Below are 20,310 nucleotides of genomic sequence, written 5' to 3'. Positions count from 1 at the left end.
GAAGTGCTTCTATTAGAGTTGCACATTCTGCCGCATAAATACTGCTACGACCGTAAATTCGCTTCCCAATAGTTTTTGTTGGACTAACGACATTGTAGGGTAAAGGATGTATTTTGGACCACCCTTACGGGAGCTGGTGCTTGTGTCGCTAGATAATACGTCTGTGTTTGAAGTTTCAAAGTCAGAGTAAAGCTGTACGCTGTTCCATAAGTAGTTCTAAGCTGGGTAATCCCGTCTCAACCTGTAAACTGGAAACAGGGCTGGTCCTGAAAGCTCCACAGATTATTCTCAAACCACAGTTGCAAACAGTTTCTAACCTTTTCAAAATGTTGCAGCTGGATGCAGAGATTATTGGTGCAGCATATAATAGCTTCTCTAATAAACCGAAATAAGCCGAAACTTTCAAATTCCTACTTTTTAGCACGTCCTCCAAAAAAAGTGATTTTCCACCTAATTTCCATTTTCGCAATCTATTCAGGATAAGCCTTCGCCATATAGTGCCATATGCTTTTGTTACGTCTAGGAAAACGGCGTACGCATAGGGGAACTGTACCGGTTTTGGCCATGTTCCTAATTTGGCCAATTTTGTGAATAACTCCAAAAATAAAGCAATTCGCAAGGGTTTTATTAGTTCCAACAAGATATATATGCCTCACGATTCAATGCTGCTTTCAACTGATTGATTATTTTAGAAATATATGTATTTTTCAGGGTTGTCCAAATTAGGAACTAAGTTGGCCAAAACCGGTGCACTTCCCCTACTCCTTTTTTGCAAAAGCTTCCCTTATGATTTTTTCCATTTCTGCTTAATGATCTACGGTCGTCTTCCATTTTCGAAAAGCATATTGATGACTTAGTAGTTTTCTTGACTCAAGAACGTGAACGAGACGGTTGTTGATCAATCTTTCCATCACTTTTCCGAGGTAACTATTGAGAAAGATTGGGCGATAGTTGTCCGGATTAGATCGATTACCTTTTCCTTTATAAATCGGCATTACCATTGACTTGCGCCAGCTATCGGGATATTTGGAAACTAACCACAACTGATTATAAGTTCCTCATCCAAGACATGCGGATTGAAACTTGGTGAGAGAATTCCATTTTATACATATATTTACTAAATAGTATTGAAACTATATGATTATATACCATAAAAAAATACCATCAGGGCACCCGATTGAAGCGATTTGGATAGGAAGAGTAGAATCGCCAACTTCCTATTGTTAACATCTCGTGGATAAAGGGCGGGCGTTTCTCCCCATATATTGGGTCAATCTGGGAAACGAGGGCTAGATTATAGTATTGTATGTACGAATTTTCTTCTGGAAGGAGATTCTCTATTTATCCCGTGGATTCGCATAAATGCCTCTGCTTATGGAACCACCCACCCATTTTTAGCCCTTCATACAGGAGTTTGATGAAATACAAACAATATAATCATGATCAAATCGTTTGACAGATATGGCAAGTGCTATCGGCAGGTGCCTTGCTACAATAGATGGTAGTATCATCATCATCATCATTGCTAACGACGACAGTCCTGTGATTTTTATTTTCTTGAGTCATTTCTGACGTCATTGCCAACGACGACAGTCCTGTGACTTTTATTTTCTTGCGTCATGTCTAACGTTTAGGAAATCTCAAAATCGATCACGACGCCACGCAAAACCATTTTCAACGTCAAACGCCCGGATGAGCAACGTTACCCCGTTACCACGAATATTATGGTATGTCCCTTCGTACTAACTGTTAATGATAAGATGATAAAATTATAAAATATCATACTTAAGTATTGCGACTCCAGAAAGTGACAGACACGACTGAGCCCGTCAAATAAATGAACTGATTTAAAAAAAATGATGAAGTATTATACACTTCATAAGCCTCTCAAATGAGCGAATTTGAAAAAATCTCCTAATTAAGCGAGAAATATAAAAAATGAATATCTCATACCAAAGAATTAATCGCACGTTGTGAAATTGTTGTACAAAAATGAATATGATCTAATAGTAGTTTGTGCAACTACTGCAAAAAGATGGATAAATACCACAAGTGCTGAAATAAACGAGTTTTATTGTCGTCCGTGTTACAATGCCTATGCCATGTATGAAAAATTGAATTACTTAGAGCTTTTTTCTTTTTTTATTCCAGCTGTGTTTCATATGTACCACTCTGGCGTTGGAAGTTTCAAACCATAACGGATTAGAATCCAAAGATGACATTACCAACACCGCTAGACCGCTACTCGAGGACGAGGATTTGCCGAAACTACGCCGCCAAAAACGTCACGATATTGAAATTCATCGAGTCATCAAGCGACGCCCCAAACTTCCTCCGTTGCCCCCTCCACGCCGGAAACCACGCCCGCCGAGGAGACCACCAAAGCCAAAAGTGAAATATGGACCACCGAACGTCAACTTCCCGCCATTAACGCACTATAATCCACAGAGCTATGATGAATCGTTCAGTACAAGCTATGAAACTTCGTTCTCCGATCATAACTCGTTCGCTGAGCCACCGGTAAGCTACGGAAGCCCAATACATCCATCACCAGCATTTGGGTCACCGCCATTCGCATATGGCCAAGGTACGACTTCCTACCAAGGGTCAACCTTCGGAAGACCAAGCTTTGAGAGTACAAGCTTCGAAGGATTTGGCAAACCCTCGCTAAGTTCCTCCAACTTGGACGCATTTGATCCCTCGAAATTCCCAGGATTAATCGACAGTCCATCGCAAAGTTATTCGACTAGCAAAATACCTTCATTTGGTGGGCATTCCTCGCAAATCTCATTCACTAATAGTAAACTACCTTCCTACCAATCCTCATCATCGTTCTTCGGAGATGGGTCCAGTTTCACCTCTAACAAAGATTTGATCAGCCATACACGACTCACCGACACTGAAGCTCATAAGCATCAGTTTCCACTGGAAGGATTTAAACCGAATCCGTTCAGAACACCATTAACCTCCTATGAAGTTCCTATAACGCATACTAAATCAAACTTGTTCGAACCCACGAAAGATTTCGATTTATCTTCATACAAGAAAATTCCCAATACTTATTCAACCAGTAGTATATCCTCAACACACAGTTCATCGCCTAGTTCAACTGATGAGGACGATGATGAATACTATCCGAGCCTACCGAATCGCTATGAGCAGGATCAGTTCCACACTCCTTCAAAACCAAACCCAAACAAACCATTAAGTAGCTCAGTTCAAACCATTAACGACAACGACCCATTCTCAAATCTGAACTCGTACTACGATGACGTATCTGAGTCACAGAAGATTTCTGTCAAAACTAAAACCAAACATTCGGAGCCAACGATAGATAGTTTTTCCATTGAGGACCTGTACTCCCCTACGCCATCTACTGCCAAACGCAACAAACCACGCAGGAAAAAGAAACCTAAACCGATCTCGGCTCCAACACCGCATAATCTCGATACTGACGACTTGCGCGACGCCTACGGTTCCAGCTCCGACTTTCACCAGGTCGCGATCGATGCTGACGAGTTCCTCGAGTTTGAACCTCAAAAACAAATGAAGCACTCGAGGCCTATTGGAGTGAAGCTGGGTCGAGACGAAGATAAAAACCCATCAAATTTCGTCCTTCTTTCATCGCAGAATACGAACTCAGAAAGCAAAAAAACTGTCAACCACAAGCAAGGGATTAACAATCCGAATTTTTCTCGTAAAACACCTCCTCAGCTCTACACAGAATATAAGCCTATTAACATAGATCTTCTGAAGTCGGTTGAGGGAAACCGAAAGCCAGCAGCTGAAACACCAACCGGACTAGAGGACGTCAATATACTTTCCATACAGAAATCGAACTCAAAAACGTACTACGCCGGAAACAACGGAAAAGAGCCACTACTTTACAACGGGTTCATCCCAACTAGACGAAACGGAGCATACTATCGGGTTGCGAACCTAGACTACGAAACACTGGACAGGGATGACGAAAGTTACGACGAGGTCCCTGCGGCGGAAACTTTTGGTGGTAAACTGTCGAATACTAGGGTTAAAAAAGAATTGGTTGCCAAATAGAACAGTTGAGACCGCGCCGCGAATCCACCAGTGTCGAGGCGCCCTTGACAGTTTTTGCAGTATTGTCTTGTTCAAAGATTTCTTAGGTAGGACTGAGTTATTATTTATTGTTGTTGAATAAAAAAAAACAAATTTCTGTGTAGTCAGGCTGTTTTTCTGTTCGATCCGATATGCCTTGTTATTGTGCCAACGTTGTTTCCTGCGATATGAATAAAAACTTAAACGAACATATAACGAAATTCTTGAAAAAAAAATGTAGCATAGCGTAGAATTCAAGGGATTTTCATTGAGAATCTACAAAATATCATGTAATGCTGATAGAACCTTTAGACAGATCTCCGGATTTTCTTATTCACAGTTCTTAGATAGTTTTTAAATAAAAATACTCAAAAAAATATGTTGGGGAACGGCAAGCAGTATTTCAAATAGCTGCAAATCTCTATAATAAAGATAGAAGAAAAAAGATCAATAACGGCGCTAGCCAAACCGTTAGGATCTATGGCGCTTGGTATGGAATTAATTATGCATTCACTCGCCCACTGCAAGCCGATAACATCTCTACCGCTATTTATGCGGAATATTCTTGGAATCTGTGGGTCTCAAGTCCAATGGCAGAGGTTCGTCTTGGTTAACGGGTTGCCAATGTGGCATATTCTATATTTGGGTACCAGAACGAGCTCTTTTTCAGTTTGAATTCTAACAGTTACTGTTAGAATTAGTCAAGCTGTAGATATGGGGTAGAAGATGAAAATGGTATGAAGTCCATTTCCAGTTCTAGCGGTTGTTTAAAATAGATCATTTAAATCCACCACGATGTAATTTTTACAGATACGTATTTTGACCTCAACTGTAAGGCCGTCTTCAGAGTCTCGTACTCGACTCGCATTGAAGAAAACAGTTGCAGCTTACACAATTTGTGTCGTAAGCTGCGACTGATTTTCCTTAGATATGCACTAATAAGTTTCTTTGCTCTCTTTTGGCCACCTCGAAGTAAAAATATTGATCTGAACCACCTACAATTTATACTACATAGTTCTGCAGTAAGCCTGGCGAATATATTTGTATTTAATTAAACATCGTTCAAAAGCTAATAAAAACACCATGTCTTGGCCATGTTCTTGTCTAGGCCAGAGCTTCCCAAACTTTTGGGTATGCGACCCACCTAGCAAGATTCTATATGTCTCGCGACCCACCTATGAAAAAATTTTACCAAGTAGAATTAAGCATTAATTGAATCAGAATGTCATCTGTTTCGGCAAGTTTTACAAAAATATTCCGTTACCTTCATGTACAAATGCAAAAAATGACAAACATGATATTGTTTATCAAAATGTTTTTATTTAACTTCATTAAGGGGACAGCTTTTAGGCATACAAGTTTTCTAAAATAGCGCGGTGATGAATATTTAAAAACAAGTGCGGTTTGAACTTGAAATTATGTTCCTGAAAAAAATGATCAAAAGGTTCGGCATTCGAGCTGCAATTAATATTTGTTCTACGCGACCCACCAACAATCCGTTCGCGATCCCCCTGGGGGTCGGGACCCACAGTTTGGGAAACCATGGTCTAGGCCATTTTCTTCTTCTTCTTATTGGCATTACATCCCCCACTGAGATATTGCCGCCTCGCTGCTAAGTGTTCATTCAGCACTTCCACAGTTATTAACCGCAAGGTTTCTAAGTCAAGTTACCACTTCAAGTTACCACATGGTCTTGGCCATGTGTAGGAGTGAATTCAAAGCTACGAAGAAGTTAACAGCAACTTTGGACCCACAAGATCTAAACGAATATTTTTCCGAGATCTGTCATTTTACTATTAAGCAAAGTATCATTCGATGGGTACATAAAGTTTCACATTTTTTAAATATTTGTTTTCCATTCTAAGATATTTTTTTCATATCGATTTTGATTAGAATAGTTGAAAACAATTTCCAATGGGCCCTCCTTAGCCGTGCGGTAAGACGCGCGGCTACAAAGCAAGACCATGCTGAGGGTGGCTGGGTTCGATTCCCGGTGCCGGTCTAGGCAATTTTCGGATTGGAAATTGTCTCGACTTCTATTATTTTATTTATTCAGACTAAGGCCGAAGTGGCCTGTGCGGTATATAAGAGTCTTCTCCATTCGGCTCGGTCCATGGCTACACGTCGCCAACCACGCAGTCTACGGAGGGTCCGCAAGTCATCTTCCACCTGATCGATCCACCTTGCCCGCTGCGCACCTCGCCTTCTTGTGCCCGTCGGATCGTTGTCGATAACCATTTTCACCGGGTTACTGTCCGACATTCTGGCTACGTGCCCGGCCCATCGCAGTCGTCCGATTTTCACGGTGTGGACGATGGATGGTTCTCCCAACAGCTGATGCAACTCGTGGTTCATTCGCCTCCTCCACGTACCGTCCGCCATCTGCACCCCACCATAGATGGTACGCAGCACTTTCCTTTCGAAAACTCCAAGTTGGTCCTCCACGAGCATCGTCCAGGTCTCGTGTCCGTAGAGGACTACCGGTCTAATGAGCGTTTTGTAGAGAGTCAGTTTGGTACGGCGGCGAACTCTATTCGATCGGAGCGTCTTGCGGAGTCAAAAGTACGTACGATTTTCAGCCACTATGTGCTTCCGAATTTCTCTACTGGTATCATTTTCGGCAGTCACCAGTGAGCCCAAGTACATAAATTCTTCTACCACCTCGATTTCGTCACCACCGATGCAAACTCGCGGTGGGTGGCTCACATTGTCTTCTCTTGAACCTTTTTTTTTTTTTTTTTTTTTATTTACTTTACTTTATTTTTATTTTGGAGCAGGAAAAGCCCTGGGAGTGGTATTCATACTGAAGCACTTCTCCCAAAGGCATAAAACCTCCTCTTATTTTCGTTTTTGTACAATTTTGGTGCACTTCCAGTGAGAAATATTCTCTTTTAAGGAAGTACAATAGTTCATTTACAATTCACATAATAATTACTAAGAACATATAAACTATACTACTAACAAATTTGGAGAATCAGAATTGTTCACTATACATATAAACATAATCAATGAAACATTAACATTAACAACTGATGATGAGATGGCGATATTTTGGCAATAGGCAAATAGACTAGTGAAACTGAGCTATTACAGATGGAGCTGAATAGATCACATGAGCCATGACGGGAGAGGCTGCTAAAACCATGTTGTGCTGGGAGGGAAACTACCATTTCTTGCTGACCGAGCGACTACAGATGTAGCTGGAGAGTCCACAGGAGCCATGATGGGATAGGCTGCCAAAGGCGTATTGTGCTGGAACCATTCAATATTTTGAAAACGGGAGCAGTATCTTTGGCTTCGGCCAGACGTATACCAATTTCTTTTACCTGGGAGGGAAACTGGCGTTTCTTGCTGACCGAGCGACTACAGATGTAGCTGGAGAGTCCACAGGAGCAATGATGGGATAGGCTGCCAAAGGCGTATTGTGCTGGGAGGGAAACTGGCGTTTCTTGCTGACCGAGCGACTACAGATGTAGCTGGAGAGTCCACAGGAGCAATGATGGGATAGGCTGCCAAAGGCGTATTGTGCTGGAACCATTCAATATTTTGAAAACGGGAGCAGTATCTTTGGCTTCGGCCAGACGTATACCAATTTCTTTTACCTGGGAGGGAAACTGGCGTTTCTTGCTGACCGAGCGACTTCAGATGTAGCTGGAGAGTCCACAGGAGCCATGATGGGATAGGTTGCCAAAGGCGTATTGTGCTGGAACCATTCAATATTTTGAAAACGGGAGCAGTATCTTTGGCTTCGGCCAGACGTATACCAATTTCTTTTACCTGGGAGGGAAACTGGCGTTTCTTGCTGACCGAGCGACTACAGATGTAGCTGGAGAGTCCACAGGAGCCATGATGGTATAGGCTGCCAAAGGCGTATTGTGCTGGGAGGGAAACTGGCGTTTCTTGCTGACCGAGCGACTTCAGATGTAGCTGGAGAGTCCACAGGAGCCATGATGGGATAGGTTGCCAAAGGCGTATTGTGCTGGAACCATTCAATATTTTGAAAACGGAGCAGTATCTTTGGCTTCGGCCAGACGTATACCAATTTCTTTTACCTGGGAGGAAACTGGCGTTTCTTGCTGACCGAGCGACTACAGATGTAGCTGGAGAGTCCACAGGAGCAATGATGGGATAGGCTGCCAAAGGCGTATTGTGCTGGGAGGGAAACTGGCGTTTCTTGCTGACCGAGCGACTACATATGTAGCTGGAGAGTCCACAGGAGCAATGATGGGATAGGCTGCCAAAGGCGTATTGTGCTGGAACCATTCAATATTTTGAAAACGGGAGCAGTATCTTTGGCTTCGGCCAGACGTATACCAATTTCTTTTACCTGGGAGGGAAACTGGCGTTTCTTGCTGACCGAGCGACTACAGATGTAGCTGGAGAGTCCACAGGAGCCATGATGGGATAGGCTGCCAAAGGCGTATTGTGCTGGGAGGGAAACTGGCGTTTCTTGCTGACCGAGCGACTTCAGATGTAGCTGGAGAGTCCACAGGAGCCATGATGGGATAGGTTGCCAAAGGCGTATTGTGCTGGAACCATTCAATATTTTGAAAACGGGAGCAGTATCTTTGGCTTCGGCCAGACGTATACCAATTTCTTTTACCTGGGAGGGGAACTGGCGTTTCTTGCTGACCGAGCGACTACAGATGTAGCTGGAGAGTCCACAGGAGCAATGATGGGATAGGCTGCCAAAGGCGTATTGTGCTGGAAACCATTCAATATTTTGAAAACGGGAGCAGTATCTTTGGCTTCGGCCAGACGTATACCAATTTCTTTTACCTGGGAGGGAAACTGGCGTTTCTTGCTGACCGAGCGACTACAGATGTAGCTGAAGAGTCCACAGGAGCCATGATGGGATAGGCTGCCAAAGGCGTATTGTGCTGGAACCATTCAATATTTTGAAAACGGGAGCAGTATCATTGGCTTCGGCCAGACCTATACCAATTTCTTTTACCTGGAAGGGAAACTGGCGTTTCTTGCTGACCTAGCAACTGAAGCTGGAGATACCACAGTAGACATGACAGAAGAGGCTACCAAAAGCATGTTGTGCTAAGATGGAAACTGGCGTTTCTTGCTGACCGTGCGTCTGGGACAGAAACAGGTGTCTACCGCTGACACGAGCTGGGAGAGCCGAAGTTTGTTTTACAGCGAGTTGAGCTCGAATTTGATGTAGGTCGAGGTAAGTATGAGCTGCTAGTTGACGTAGCGTTGAGTTTGCGATCGTATTAATGTTTTTACAGCTTGTTTGAATGTTTTAACATTACGCTCATGTTTCAATGTTACGGCAGATCATTGAAGCATTTTTGCTGTAATAGGATACACTTCTCTTAGCCATCTCTGTATTGGTGCGTAACGTGACTAGAACAGCAGCATTTCGAAGCGAATATCTATGGGAAGCATACTCCAAAACCTGATTATGATGTGCTTCCATGTTATGCATGTTATTGTGAATCTGCAGCAAACACTGGAGCTCTCTTAATGCAGAAACTGGTAGTATCGATGATGGACAATTTTTATACAGATCAACCGTTGGATACAACCTTGGTAGATTAAACACTGCTTTCAAACAACGGTTTTGGATTACTTGTAGAGGTTTCAATCTACACTTTGCTGCAGCTCCCCAAATCGCTACAAGGTATTGCAATTTTGATTGTACAAACGCGTGGTACATTGTTATCAACGTTTTGCGGGGTAGAAATTTGGAGACCTTCCACAATATACCACATACCGAGCTTATGTTTGTTTTAGTGAATCCACATGTGCACTCCACGAGAGTTTCGAGTCAATTACCAAGCCAAGGTGTTTGAAATTTTCCACCTTGTCGATTGTAGTCGATTGTACGACTAGGTCTCTGTGCGATACTGCTTCACGGTGTGGTGAATGTAGAATCATGAATTTTGTTTTTGACAAATTCAGAGAAAGTAGGTTCTCGTTGAAAAAATCATAAAGCATCGCCAAGTCTTCCTTCATTTGTTGAATAATATCATTCGCGTTTGTACTGTGGTAGGATAACGAAGTATCATCAGCAAACATCCGAGGTTTTCCATGCAGTTTCAAATTCGACAAGTCGTTTATGTAGAGGAGGAACAACAGTGGACCAAGAGTACTGCCTTGCGGAACACCGACGGTTAATAGACGTTGAGAGCTATTGTTATTATTCACGTGCACAAATTGAGTTCTTCGGGTTAGATAGCTACGGATTAGGTCATTCGATATTCCTCGAATCCCATTGAAATCCAACTTGCGCAATAATATGTCATGGTCGATGGTGTCAAAAGCCTTTTTTAGGTCAAGATATAGTACTCCAACCAGTTTTCTGGAGTCTATAGCAGCATATATTTCATCAATAAGATCACATGTCGCTGTCAGTGTGCTAGATCCTGTTCTGAAGCCGTATTGATGGCTATATAGGATGTCATGCACGTTCAGGAAATCCAGTAACCTAGTCGCAAGCATTTTTTCCAATAATTTACTCAGAACAGATAGTACTGATATAGGTCGATAGTTATTAACATCAGATTTGTCTCCGGATTTATGAATAGGTGTTACTCGGGCTACTTTCAAGCAGTCTGGAAAATTTCCTGTTGTTATCGATTGATTGAAGACATCTCTTATTAAGGTTGAAAAAATAAGATGGTGATCCTTGATAAATTTCACTGGTACACCGTCCGGTCCACTGCTTTTGTTCTGTTCAAGGTTTCTTATCTCAAGTATAACTTCATGTTCAGTTGCGGGCCGTAGGAATATTGATGCATTCAATGGCGTAAGCGTATCGTACTTATTGATGTCCTGACGACTGTTGATAGTTGAGGCAAGCTGGGGTCCAATAGTACTAAAGAATTGATTGAAAACATCTGCTGTTTCTTGTCCACTAATCGACCTCCCATTTGACGATAGTTTTATCTCTGATGAGCCGTCATTCATCCTTCCCAAAACTCTGTTCAGGTTACTCCAGTTCTGCTTATGATTACTGGATCCGAACAGTTTTTCGTAGTAATCCTTTTTACATTTTTGTTTGCATTTCTGCACCAATTTGGAAACATGTGTCAACAGTTCTCTAGACCTTTCCGACGGCCGTCGTTTGCAGCTTGCTAAAACGTTTTCTTTGATGCGAAGAAGTTTCCATAGATCAAAACACATCCAAGGACAGGGACCCTTGACCTTCGCTCGGACAACCACTTTCTTTGAGAATTTTTCTTTTAGGGCATGATACAAATCAATGACTTTAGACAATCGGTCTTCAGCAGATTCATACACAAGGTCTCTAACCGCAATTTCGAAGATTTCATTGAGTTTGTGGGTGTTCAGTATAGTTTTTCCAAGGAACGCTTATGAACTGGCCTGTCCAATTTGAAAGTCGATAAGATTGGATAGTGATCACTTATGTCTGCTAATATAGTTTCATTAATTACGCCAAAGCGAACTGCATCAGAACACACTACATGATCCAAAATATTACTGCTAGCTGGTCTTGTTATGTAAGAATTTGTTACTTTAAAATTGTAACAGCTCAGGAGATTACAATATTCAACTACCTGGGGACTGGACTGCAGATTAACAGGAATGTTTACATCACCAACGATGACACAAGAAGTATTAGTTTCTTGAGACATTATGGCATCCATTCTCGACAGAAAACTTCGGAAGTCATAAGAAGGTGGTCTGTATACAGCGTGAACATGAAATGGTAGGGGATCCTTGCGAACATTTAGATGAATGTGGTGTAGACCGTTATCATGATCTATCTTAAGTAAATTGAATTTCATTACATCATTTACATATACTGCAAGGCCTCCTCCAGATGAATCAGGGCGACAAGAGAAAAAACAGCGAAATCCATCAATATGGAACAGGTTTGTGCGGTTCTCCTTGAGCCACGTTTCCCCTATTACAATAATATCTATGCATCCCATGTATAATGAGAGAATTTCCTTAATTTTATCTAGTTTCTCTGTACCATTCATCCCTCTTATATTTATTTGTAAAATCCGTAGTTGCTTATCTTTACAATTCAAGTTTACATTTTTATTTAATTCATCAATTGTGTAGTGAAAATAATTTATTTGTTCATTACTGTCTAGCACTATGTATATTTATATCAAATAGAGACAGATTAGGGCATATTCAAGTCTGAACACGTTTCGATGCCGGTTCGAGTCCAGGGGATGAGGATGCTGACATTGCATAGGAGGAGTTCAATGTACGTTTCGATGATTGTTTCTTCATGTCCTCAATCTGCTGTAAACATCCGATTTCTTCAATTTTTGCACCGTCGTGCCGCTTCACAAGTATTTTTCCATTTCTACCCGGCCACATACTTGAATCCCATTGACAACTGGAGTTCTTTCGTCTCTCGATACAATTCTCTCCCAAATTCCGTTAATTCATCACGAATCACCACCCGAGTCGACGCACCGTTGAAAGATCTGCATATTTCTGCTGCTTGCAGAGGCCCATGTGAGCGCTTCATTTCGAAAAGCTTCTCCTTGATAGACGGTGAGCTGAAAGTGACTAGAATCGGCGCGCCTTGAGCATTCCGATTTTTCCCTACAAGGCGACGAGCACTGATGACAGAATCTTCATTTATAATACAGCCAACTGCTTTTCCTACTCCGATTACTAACGTCTTAAGATTTTCATTTTCGGGTGTGGGGATACCCAGTATGACTGCGTTGTTCGATAGCTTTCCACGGTTCATCTTATCAACCTCCATTTCCAGATGATCCAGCCTTGACGTAACAGCACCTTGTTTGTACTTCCAATCTGTAATCTCTATCCGGAACTTTTCATTCTCCAACTGCAAACCACCTAACTGTTGCTTGAATCCATCAAAGTCCTTCTGCAACACGTCAAATTGCTTGACATAAAGTCTTGAGATTGCTCGATTGCCAAAGTGGTTTTCACCAATGTATCAATTTTTTGGCAAGACTGCTCAAATGCAAATCTCAAGTGTGCGGATTCTTGCTTCGACTCCCTAACAGCTTGCGCGAGCAATTTTATCTCGGAGATAAGGTGATTAGAGTCATCTGAGCTTTGATTACCGCGCGCGAACATATCGGCACAATCAACAGAGCAATAGAATGGCCGTTTCTTAGCTTTTAGCACGGCGTTGCCTCGTAGCTTTTTGCATCGGAAATGAACTGATTTGGCACACTGAACACATTCGATTATTCGTTCTGGATTTTCCTCGATTTTATCACAGATATAGCACACAATTTTGTCATCTTCATCCGACATTCTTACTGGTACAGCAACGACAAAGTATGCATAGCACAGAAACCAGAAATAGTAAACAAAGGTAGCACCAGCTATAGTTTGAGTCGCAGTGTACGATACGCTATACGCAAGAGGTTTATTCAACAACAATCGTTATTGTGATTGCTTTACTGCTCTCTTTCAACAATAACCATACATTTCCAGAGTTATGATGGCATATATTAAAGTCAGAAAAGAAAGACTTTTGACGAAGCAGATTTACCTCAATAGTGATTGGATCCCCAGATGCCTTTCAAAACTGCTGCAATTCCTTGATCGTTGAAATTATAGATGGAAATTTCAGCACTAATTTAGATATTTCGGAGCACGCAATTTGAGTAGTATATTTCGATCCACAGTGGTTCCCAATTGTGAAACCTCTTCCTATCATGTACTTCGTCTTCGACGTGTTGATGACTAGTCCGATCCGCTTGGCTTCCCTCTTCAGTCTGATGTAGGCTTCCTCCATCTTCTCAAAGTTACGTGCCATAATATCTATGTCGTCGGCGAAACCAAATAGCTGGACGGACTTATTGAAAATTGTACCACTCGTGTTAATCCCTGCTCTTCGTATTACACCTTCCAAAGCGATGTTGAATAGCAAACACGAAAGACCATCACCTTGCCGTAACCTAGGATAGGATGTGCCAATTAGTCATTAAAAATCGTACCGATTTTCTGTCAAAATCGTACCGGTTGCTGATTGGGTGAAAATGACATTCGATTACTTCGATCGGCGGTATCACATTTTCAAAAGGACAGCTTGTTGTTACCTTGGCCGTGTTGCTGGGTAATTAAATTGAAATTTTTGACAAAATTCAAAAGTTTGTTTTTTCATTTTTTAGGGTAAAATTAATTTATGCTAGGCTGCAAATGATGTATGCATGATTCTTAAGAGTAAATATTCGGAAGCACTGGTCACCGCCTCGTCAAAGCAATCGACTGAGTAAACAACAAGGCAGTTGCAATTCTATTGTCACATCCTATCCTAGGCCGTAACCCTCTGCGGGTTTCGAAGGGACTCGAGAATGCCCCTGAAACTCGAACTACGCACATCACCCGATCCATCGTCGCTTTGATCAACCGTGTCAGTTTATCCGGAAAACCGTGTTCGTGCATTAGCTGCCATAGCTGGTCCCGATCGATTGTATCATATGCGGCTTTGAAGTCGATAAATAGATGATGTGTGGGCACGTTGTATTCGCGGCATTTCTGCAGTACTTGGCGAATGGCAAACACCTGGTCCGTGGTGGAGCGTTCGCCCATAAAACCCGCCTGGTACTGCCCCACGAACTCCCTTGCAGTTGGTGCTAGTCGACGGCATAAAATTTGGGAGAGTACCTTGTAGGCGGCGTTCAGCAATATGATTGCGCGGTAGTTCCTACAATCCAGCTTATTGCCCTGTTTGTATATGGGACACACGACACCTTCCATCCACTCCTGCGGCAAAACTTCTTCCTCCCAAATCTTGGTAATTACCCAGTGCAGCGCTCAGCCAGTGCCTCACCACCACTGGCTAGAGCGCTGCACTGGGTAATTGTCTCGACTTCCCTGGGCATTGAAGTATCATCGTGTTAGCCTCATGATATACGAATGGAAAAATGGTAACTTGGCTTAGAAACCTCGCAGTTAATAACTGTGAAAGTGCTCAATGAACACTAAGCTGCGAGGCGGCTCTGTCCCAGTGTGGGGATGTAATGCCAATAAGAAGAAGAAGTTGAAAACAATCATTTTTTACGCGACAAAGCGACTTTAGTGATCCGATCTCGAAAAAAGAAACTTTTTGGTGACTAACCCGAAAAAAAGTTAACCGCTACCAGGCCTGTTGGATTTACCCAAGGGGCAACCAACTCTAAACATTGGGATAGTTTTACTCATTGTCCACAATAATATTTCGTAGTATTCCTAGTATCGATGATTTTCTTATACCTACCGAAGTAGCAGTTGTTAGATCGGTTGTAAATGAATCGTTTGTTTGAGAAAGTGCTTATGTGACGTTTTCGGCTAAAAAGTTCTTTTGTACAACCTGAATTCTCATTAAAAACATACGTATCGTGGCAAAAAAAAAAACACAAAACAATAACTTTCGTTAAGAAAGAACTAAGAACTTTGTTTGAGAAACTAAACATGTTTATTAGACTGGCCCAGATTACTATGGGGAGAAAAAATGTTGTCAATTCAGGGCACCCCCATAATTGTGTCTTTGGGTGAGAAAATCAATCCCTGAAAATTTCAGCTCAATCGCTTGATGCATAAGCTGGCGCATTTGATTTGAAGTTTGTATGGGGATTTCAGCCAAAATGTATAGGAAAATACACCTCCGTCACTCATTCGGTCTGGAAATTGGTTCTGTTTGCTCGATTGACCTCAGAATTGCAAAAACGGCAGTTGGTATGCTACAGAACAATTTCCAGATCGAATGAGTGACGGAGGTGTATTTTCCTATACATTTTAGCTGAAATCCCCATACAAACTTCAAATCAAATGCGCCAGCTTATGCAACAAGCGATTGAGCTGAAATTTTCAGAGATTGATTTTCTCACCCAAAGACACAATCCTTGGGGTGCCCGTGGAATTAGACAACTTTTTCTTTCCTGGGCCAGTCTAATGTTTATGCTCTTTGAAATACAATTTAAGGACATTTATGGCAGCTTTTGAACTGCCTGTGTCCCTGAGCTTTATTGCTATTGATCTGCATCGAAGAAATCGAAAGATTCGGTACTCATTTGTTTGAAACAGTTTTTCTCGAAATATGAATAGAAGGAGTTATGTTGCTTCTCAAGCAAACGATTCATTTGTTCGGCTTTCGACCCACCGCAGTCGTCCGATTTTCGCGGTTGTGAACGATGAATGGTTTTCCCAACAGTTGATGCAAGTAGTGGTTTTTTCGCCTCCTCTGCGTACCGTCTCCCATCTGCACCCCGCCATAGATAGTAAACAACACTTTCCTCTCAAGAACTCCAAGTGCGGTTTGATCCTCCACGAGCATTGTCCAGGTCTCGGGTCCGTAGTTGATTACCGGTACCGGTTTTATAAACGTTTTGTGGAATACGATTTCCTACCATGATCCGACTCCGAATTTCTCTCCTGGTATCATTATCGGAGGTCATCAGTGAGTCCAAGTATAAGAATTCTTCAAACACTTTTATTTCGTCAAAACCGTCACTAATAAGTGTTGGATGGCTAATATTGTCCTCTCTTGAGACTCATCCTATCCATCCTCAAGAGAGGACAATAATGTTAGCCATCCACCACGAATTTGTGATGGTGGTGACGAAGTCAAGGTGTTTGAAGAACAAGTGTACTTGGGCTCACTAATGACCTCCAATAAGGATGTACCGTGGACCCCCGGTAATATGACCGCTTTTAATCTGAACACTTTTTAATTTGAACCCCGTTCGTTTGAACATCGTTCAAATTAAAAATGGTTCAAACGTCATTTAACACGTGGAATCGAGAAAAGAAAAATGGAACATCGTGAAACGGAATGCAAAATCAAAACAAATCAGCAAAGAGAGCAGCCAGAAACCAGGTGTCGCATTGCGCATCTCGATTCGACAGCAATTTCGTACGACCGCTTACATGGTTTGCTCGTTTCGAGTCGAGGTGCGCAATGCCACCCCAGTTTTTCTGATGCAAATAGAGTAACCAGAAGTTCAAATTAAAAATGAACCCCGTTAATTTGAATGAGGTACCGTTCAAATTATCGGGGGTCCACGGTACTTCGTTTCGTTTTCGACGTATTGATTACTAGTGCAATCTTCTTTGCTTCAATCGCGAAAACCCGGTCAAGTCGTTTTTACGCGGATTTTAGGATAATTAGTGATAACGTATTGTCTGAAAATAATAAAAGTAGTTAAGTTACCCAGAACTAAGCCGCACCTACGACGGCTACCCAAAGACCGCACCAGACGACGTTGAATCCATTGCAAATCGCCCATGCCCAGGGATCAATTAGCAACGACAACGCGGACCAGCGGCATTTCACGTTCCGCTGACGTCACGAGATATCAAACACCAGCCATCTGTACCAAATAATCAGTTAGTGCATTCCACAAATCAAGTACCACATATTGTAATAAGTCAAATAAAATTCATTCTTGATCAGGCCTTCAGCCGGAGTAGTTCTCTTTTTAAAAACCTTTTCTTTAAGGTCTAATTATTAATTGGTATATTAATAGTATTCTTTCCTTCGGAATACAATATAAAACGTGTATTCTCTTGACGTACAGAAATAATAACAAATAGAATAAAAAACTTTCAGCAAGAAATAACTCTCGAACAACATTCGGAAGCTATAAAATTGACGAGCGTTTCATTCGAGATGAGTCGTTTTCTAGTGTGATATCGAGTATCCATAATGCCAAAACATCACGATATTCTTGTACCTCCTCGTTTTCAAGGAGTACAATTTCGTTCGAATCGAGAAGCGCAATTCCACCCCAGTAGTCTTATACGGACACGAAATCTAGACAATTCTCGTGAGAGACACACGAAGAACAACACATCAAAAGAGAAGTGCTGCAATCAGTGCTGCATGGTGCGCTGCAGATGGAAGATGGTACATGGACCAGGTAAATGAACCGCGAGTTACATCAGCTGTTGGGAGAACATCCCCTAGCAGAACACATGTTCCTAATTGGTTTCTGCAACTGATATGTGACCAGATTCAGTCACAATCATGTACCTGTAACCATTTTTGGCTGACTTGTGCTGCCTGGTCCATCGTTTACATCACAAAAAGCGAACAACTGCGGAGGGCTGGGTCGGTAGCCAGAATGTCAGATAATAACCCGGCAAGGGCAAGGTAGACCATCTGGTGGACAACGATTCATGATCTCTCCATAGACCGCGTGGGTGGCAAACGGCAACCATGGACCGAGCTGAATGGGAACGAGTTTTACGTGCTATTGGAAGCGGAGAGAGGGTTTTCCTACAACCTGAATACGGTAAAGAATCTGATTATCCGGCAGCTCTTCCGAGATTTGATATCCCCCACCTTGCATATAGAACCAGCACGCTACCGGGCACTTATGCCGTAAGCCCAGAAGAGGCCCCTCATCCTCCCAACTGATTCATGCCATTCCTGCCATCGACCACAAGACGTCCCGGTCCTGTGTTTGGATCAGGAAATGGGGTCTCCTCTGCTCCTCCGAACTCCTTATGTCGACATGTACTCTCAGCCAATGAATCATTCTCTGCCTGATAGTGTTCCGATTTGCAGTGCTTCATCTGCTCCTCGCCACATGCAGTCCGACATCCCCATCTACTACCAGAACGTTGGAGAAATTACCGATCTTTTGGACGAATATCAACTAGCCGTTGAAAGCTCCACATTCAGTCGACAATTGTATTTCGCGCGTGACAGACGTTTACCCGCTCAGTTTACGTAATTAACCTACAAAATTTCGTGTATCTAGTGACGAAAATAAAGTGTCGTTCAGCGTAATATATCGCACAGGAAGAACACCATTGTCGTGGATTTCAGTGTCCTCCCGAGACGCCCTCCTTTGGTCCAGGTAAAGCAGTTTCTTGAGGAATCTCTCAAGCTTAACATGGCTGATGTGAAAAGCATCCAACTGCACTACCTCAATGACTGTGTGTTTGTTGAGATGAATAGCGCAGGCGTAGCCACATGACTACAAAAAGAATATCACCTCAAACACTCATTTCACCGTCTCTGCGTATTCTATAATATTCCGATATACGTCGATGGTCCCACCGCTACATTGAGGATTCATGATCTTCCTCCGAGTATACCGAATGAAACCATATCGGACTGCCTAAAGCAATATGGTAAAGTTATCTCCGTACAGTACGAGACGTGGAAGGACTTTTTTCCGGGAGTACCAAACGGTGTAAGAGTGGTGCGAATGATGCTAGAAAAAGCAATACCATCTCGTATCGTTATCGATGACGAGCCCACGCTTGTAACTGGACAAAAACAAAACCAATCCCAAACGAGTCCTCCAGCTCCAGCAGCGGCGGTTTCAAATTCTTCAACATCCAACAATAAACAAAATGGCGACCCTCCGCCGATGCGAGCCGACGCAAGCTAAAGCGAAGACGACGACTATGAGGACAACGGAAAAAAACAAAGACAGCGACGGTGATGGCGATGACGGTGATGATAACGGCATAGAGTTCGGTACTGGAGCCAGCGCGAAGAGGCGATTGTCTACTGCATCGGCAACAAAAAGCGATATTCAAGAGGAAAATATTCCCAAAAGATCGTGCGGTGATGTTATTGCCTATGATGCTGGCGATAGTGGAAAAAATGTCATTCGTACTGGAAAGTGTACAACACACGATCCAAGAAAAAATAATTAATTTTATACATTATTTTATTATTGTGAAATATTATCTCATGAGATGTGCCAGCCGTGGGCTTAAAATCTTAAAAATAAAGATTACAAAAAAAAACTCCACGTTCCATGCAGGTGTCGTTAAACTTCTGGATAACCACAGTATCGCTACGCGCTCTCAACCCAACTAACATTTAATGTCAATGTAAATGTTATTTCAACTCGTCTATACGGCTTCAAGCTGAATATGTGTGCTATACATATGATCAATAACTTCTATTCAATGCTTTTACCAGCAAATCTGGCGAATCTATTCAGCTGTTTTTGACGTGCCTGCACAACTACTTTACAGCATGTTACACAATTTTTTCTCAATCGTTATTAAACCATTTATAGTAATATAATTCGCTTCAATGGCGCTAATTCAGATTTTTTAAATCTGTTAAATAAGTTTTATACAGCCACTGAATTCATTTTGATTAAATATTATTTGAGAGGAGAGTAAATTTCGGAGTTTATTTAATGTTTTTTTTTTGTGGAAAACTCAAATATCAATTTTGTTGCTACCTAGATTCGAACTCCTGATCTCCTGATTCAATGGCCGCTGCTCTGTCATCACCGTCACTTTGACATATGTAAATAACAAAGAAAATTATGGATGTGCTTCTTCGCATAC

General features: G+C 42.1%; 3 protein-coding genes across 4 annotated transcripts in view; 1 reads left to right on the top strand and 2 right to left on the bottom strand.

Annotated features, from left to right (window-relative positions):
* The window catches only part of LOC134227704 (uncharacterized), a 41,514-nt gene extending 37,322 nt beyond the window's left edge, over nt 1–4,192 (top strand). Inside the window, exon 2 of the mRNA XM_062709356.1 lies at nt 2,152–4,192. Coding sequence (XP_062565340.1) covers nt 2,152–4,056 — 1,905 coding nt within the window. The 3' untranslated portion in view covers nt 4,057–4,192. The remainder of the gene's footprint in view (nt 1–2,151) is intronic.
* The window catches only part of LOC134225368 (neurobeachin-like protein 1), a 215,212-nt gene that overhangs the window by 172,502 nt on the left and 22,400 nt on the right, over nt 1–20,310 (bottom strand). The gene's annotated exons all lie outside the window — the stretch shown is intronic.
* LOC134224018 (uncharacterized) lies at nt 8,144–9,003 on the bottom strand. The gene is made up of 3 exons (XM_062703260.1): nt 8,854–9,003; nt 8,402–8,603; nt 8,144–8,327 (listed from the first exon to the last, which is right to left on the bottom strand). Exons 1-3 carry the CDS (start codon nt 8,922–8,924, stop codon nt 8,163–8,165), a joined length of 438 nt encoding a protein of 145 aa, XP_062559244.1. The 5' UTR covers nt 8,925–9,003; the 3' UTR covers nt 8,144–8,162.

This window comes from Armigeres subalbatus, chromosome 3, assembly GCF_024139115.2.
Source record: "Armigeres subalbatus isolate Guangzhou_Male chromosome 3, GZ_Asu_2, whole genome shotgun sequence".
Taxonomy (NCBI): Eukaryota; Metazoa; Arthropoda; class Insecta; order Diptera; family Culicidae; genus Armigeres; species Armigeres subalbatus.
Note: the sequence above shows the minus strand (reverse complement) of the source record. Positions and strands in the feature narration are given on the sequence as shown.

Excerpts from the sequence above, each read along its gene's own strand:
- LOC134224018 (XM_062703260.1), bottom strand. The coding sequence starts at position 8,924 with ATGGCTCCTGTGGACTCTTCAGCTACATCTGTAGTCGCTCGGTCAGCA. Across the intron at positions 8,604-8,853 it reads AACGCCAGTTTCCCTCCCAG|CACAATACGCCTTTGGCAAC; the intron begins GTAAAAGAAATT and ends GAATGGTTCCAG. Across the intron at positions 8,328-8,401 it reads AACGCCAGTTTCCCTCCCAG|CACAATACGCCTTTGGCAGC; the intron begins GTAAAAGAAATT and ends GAATGGTTCCAG.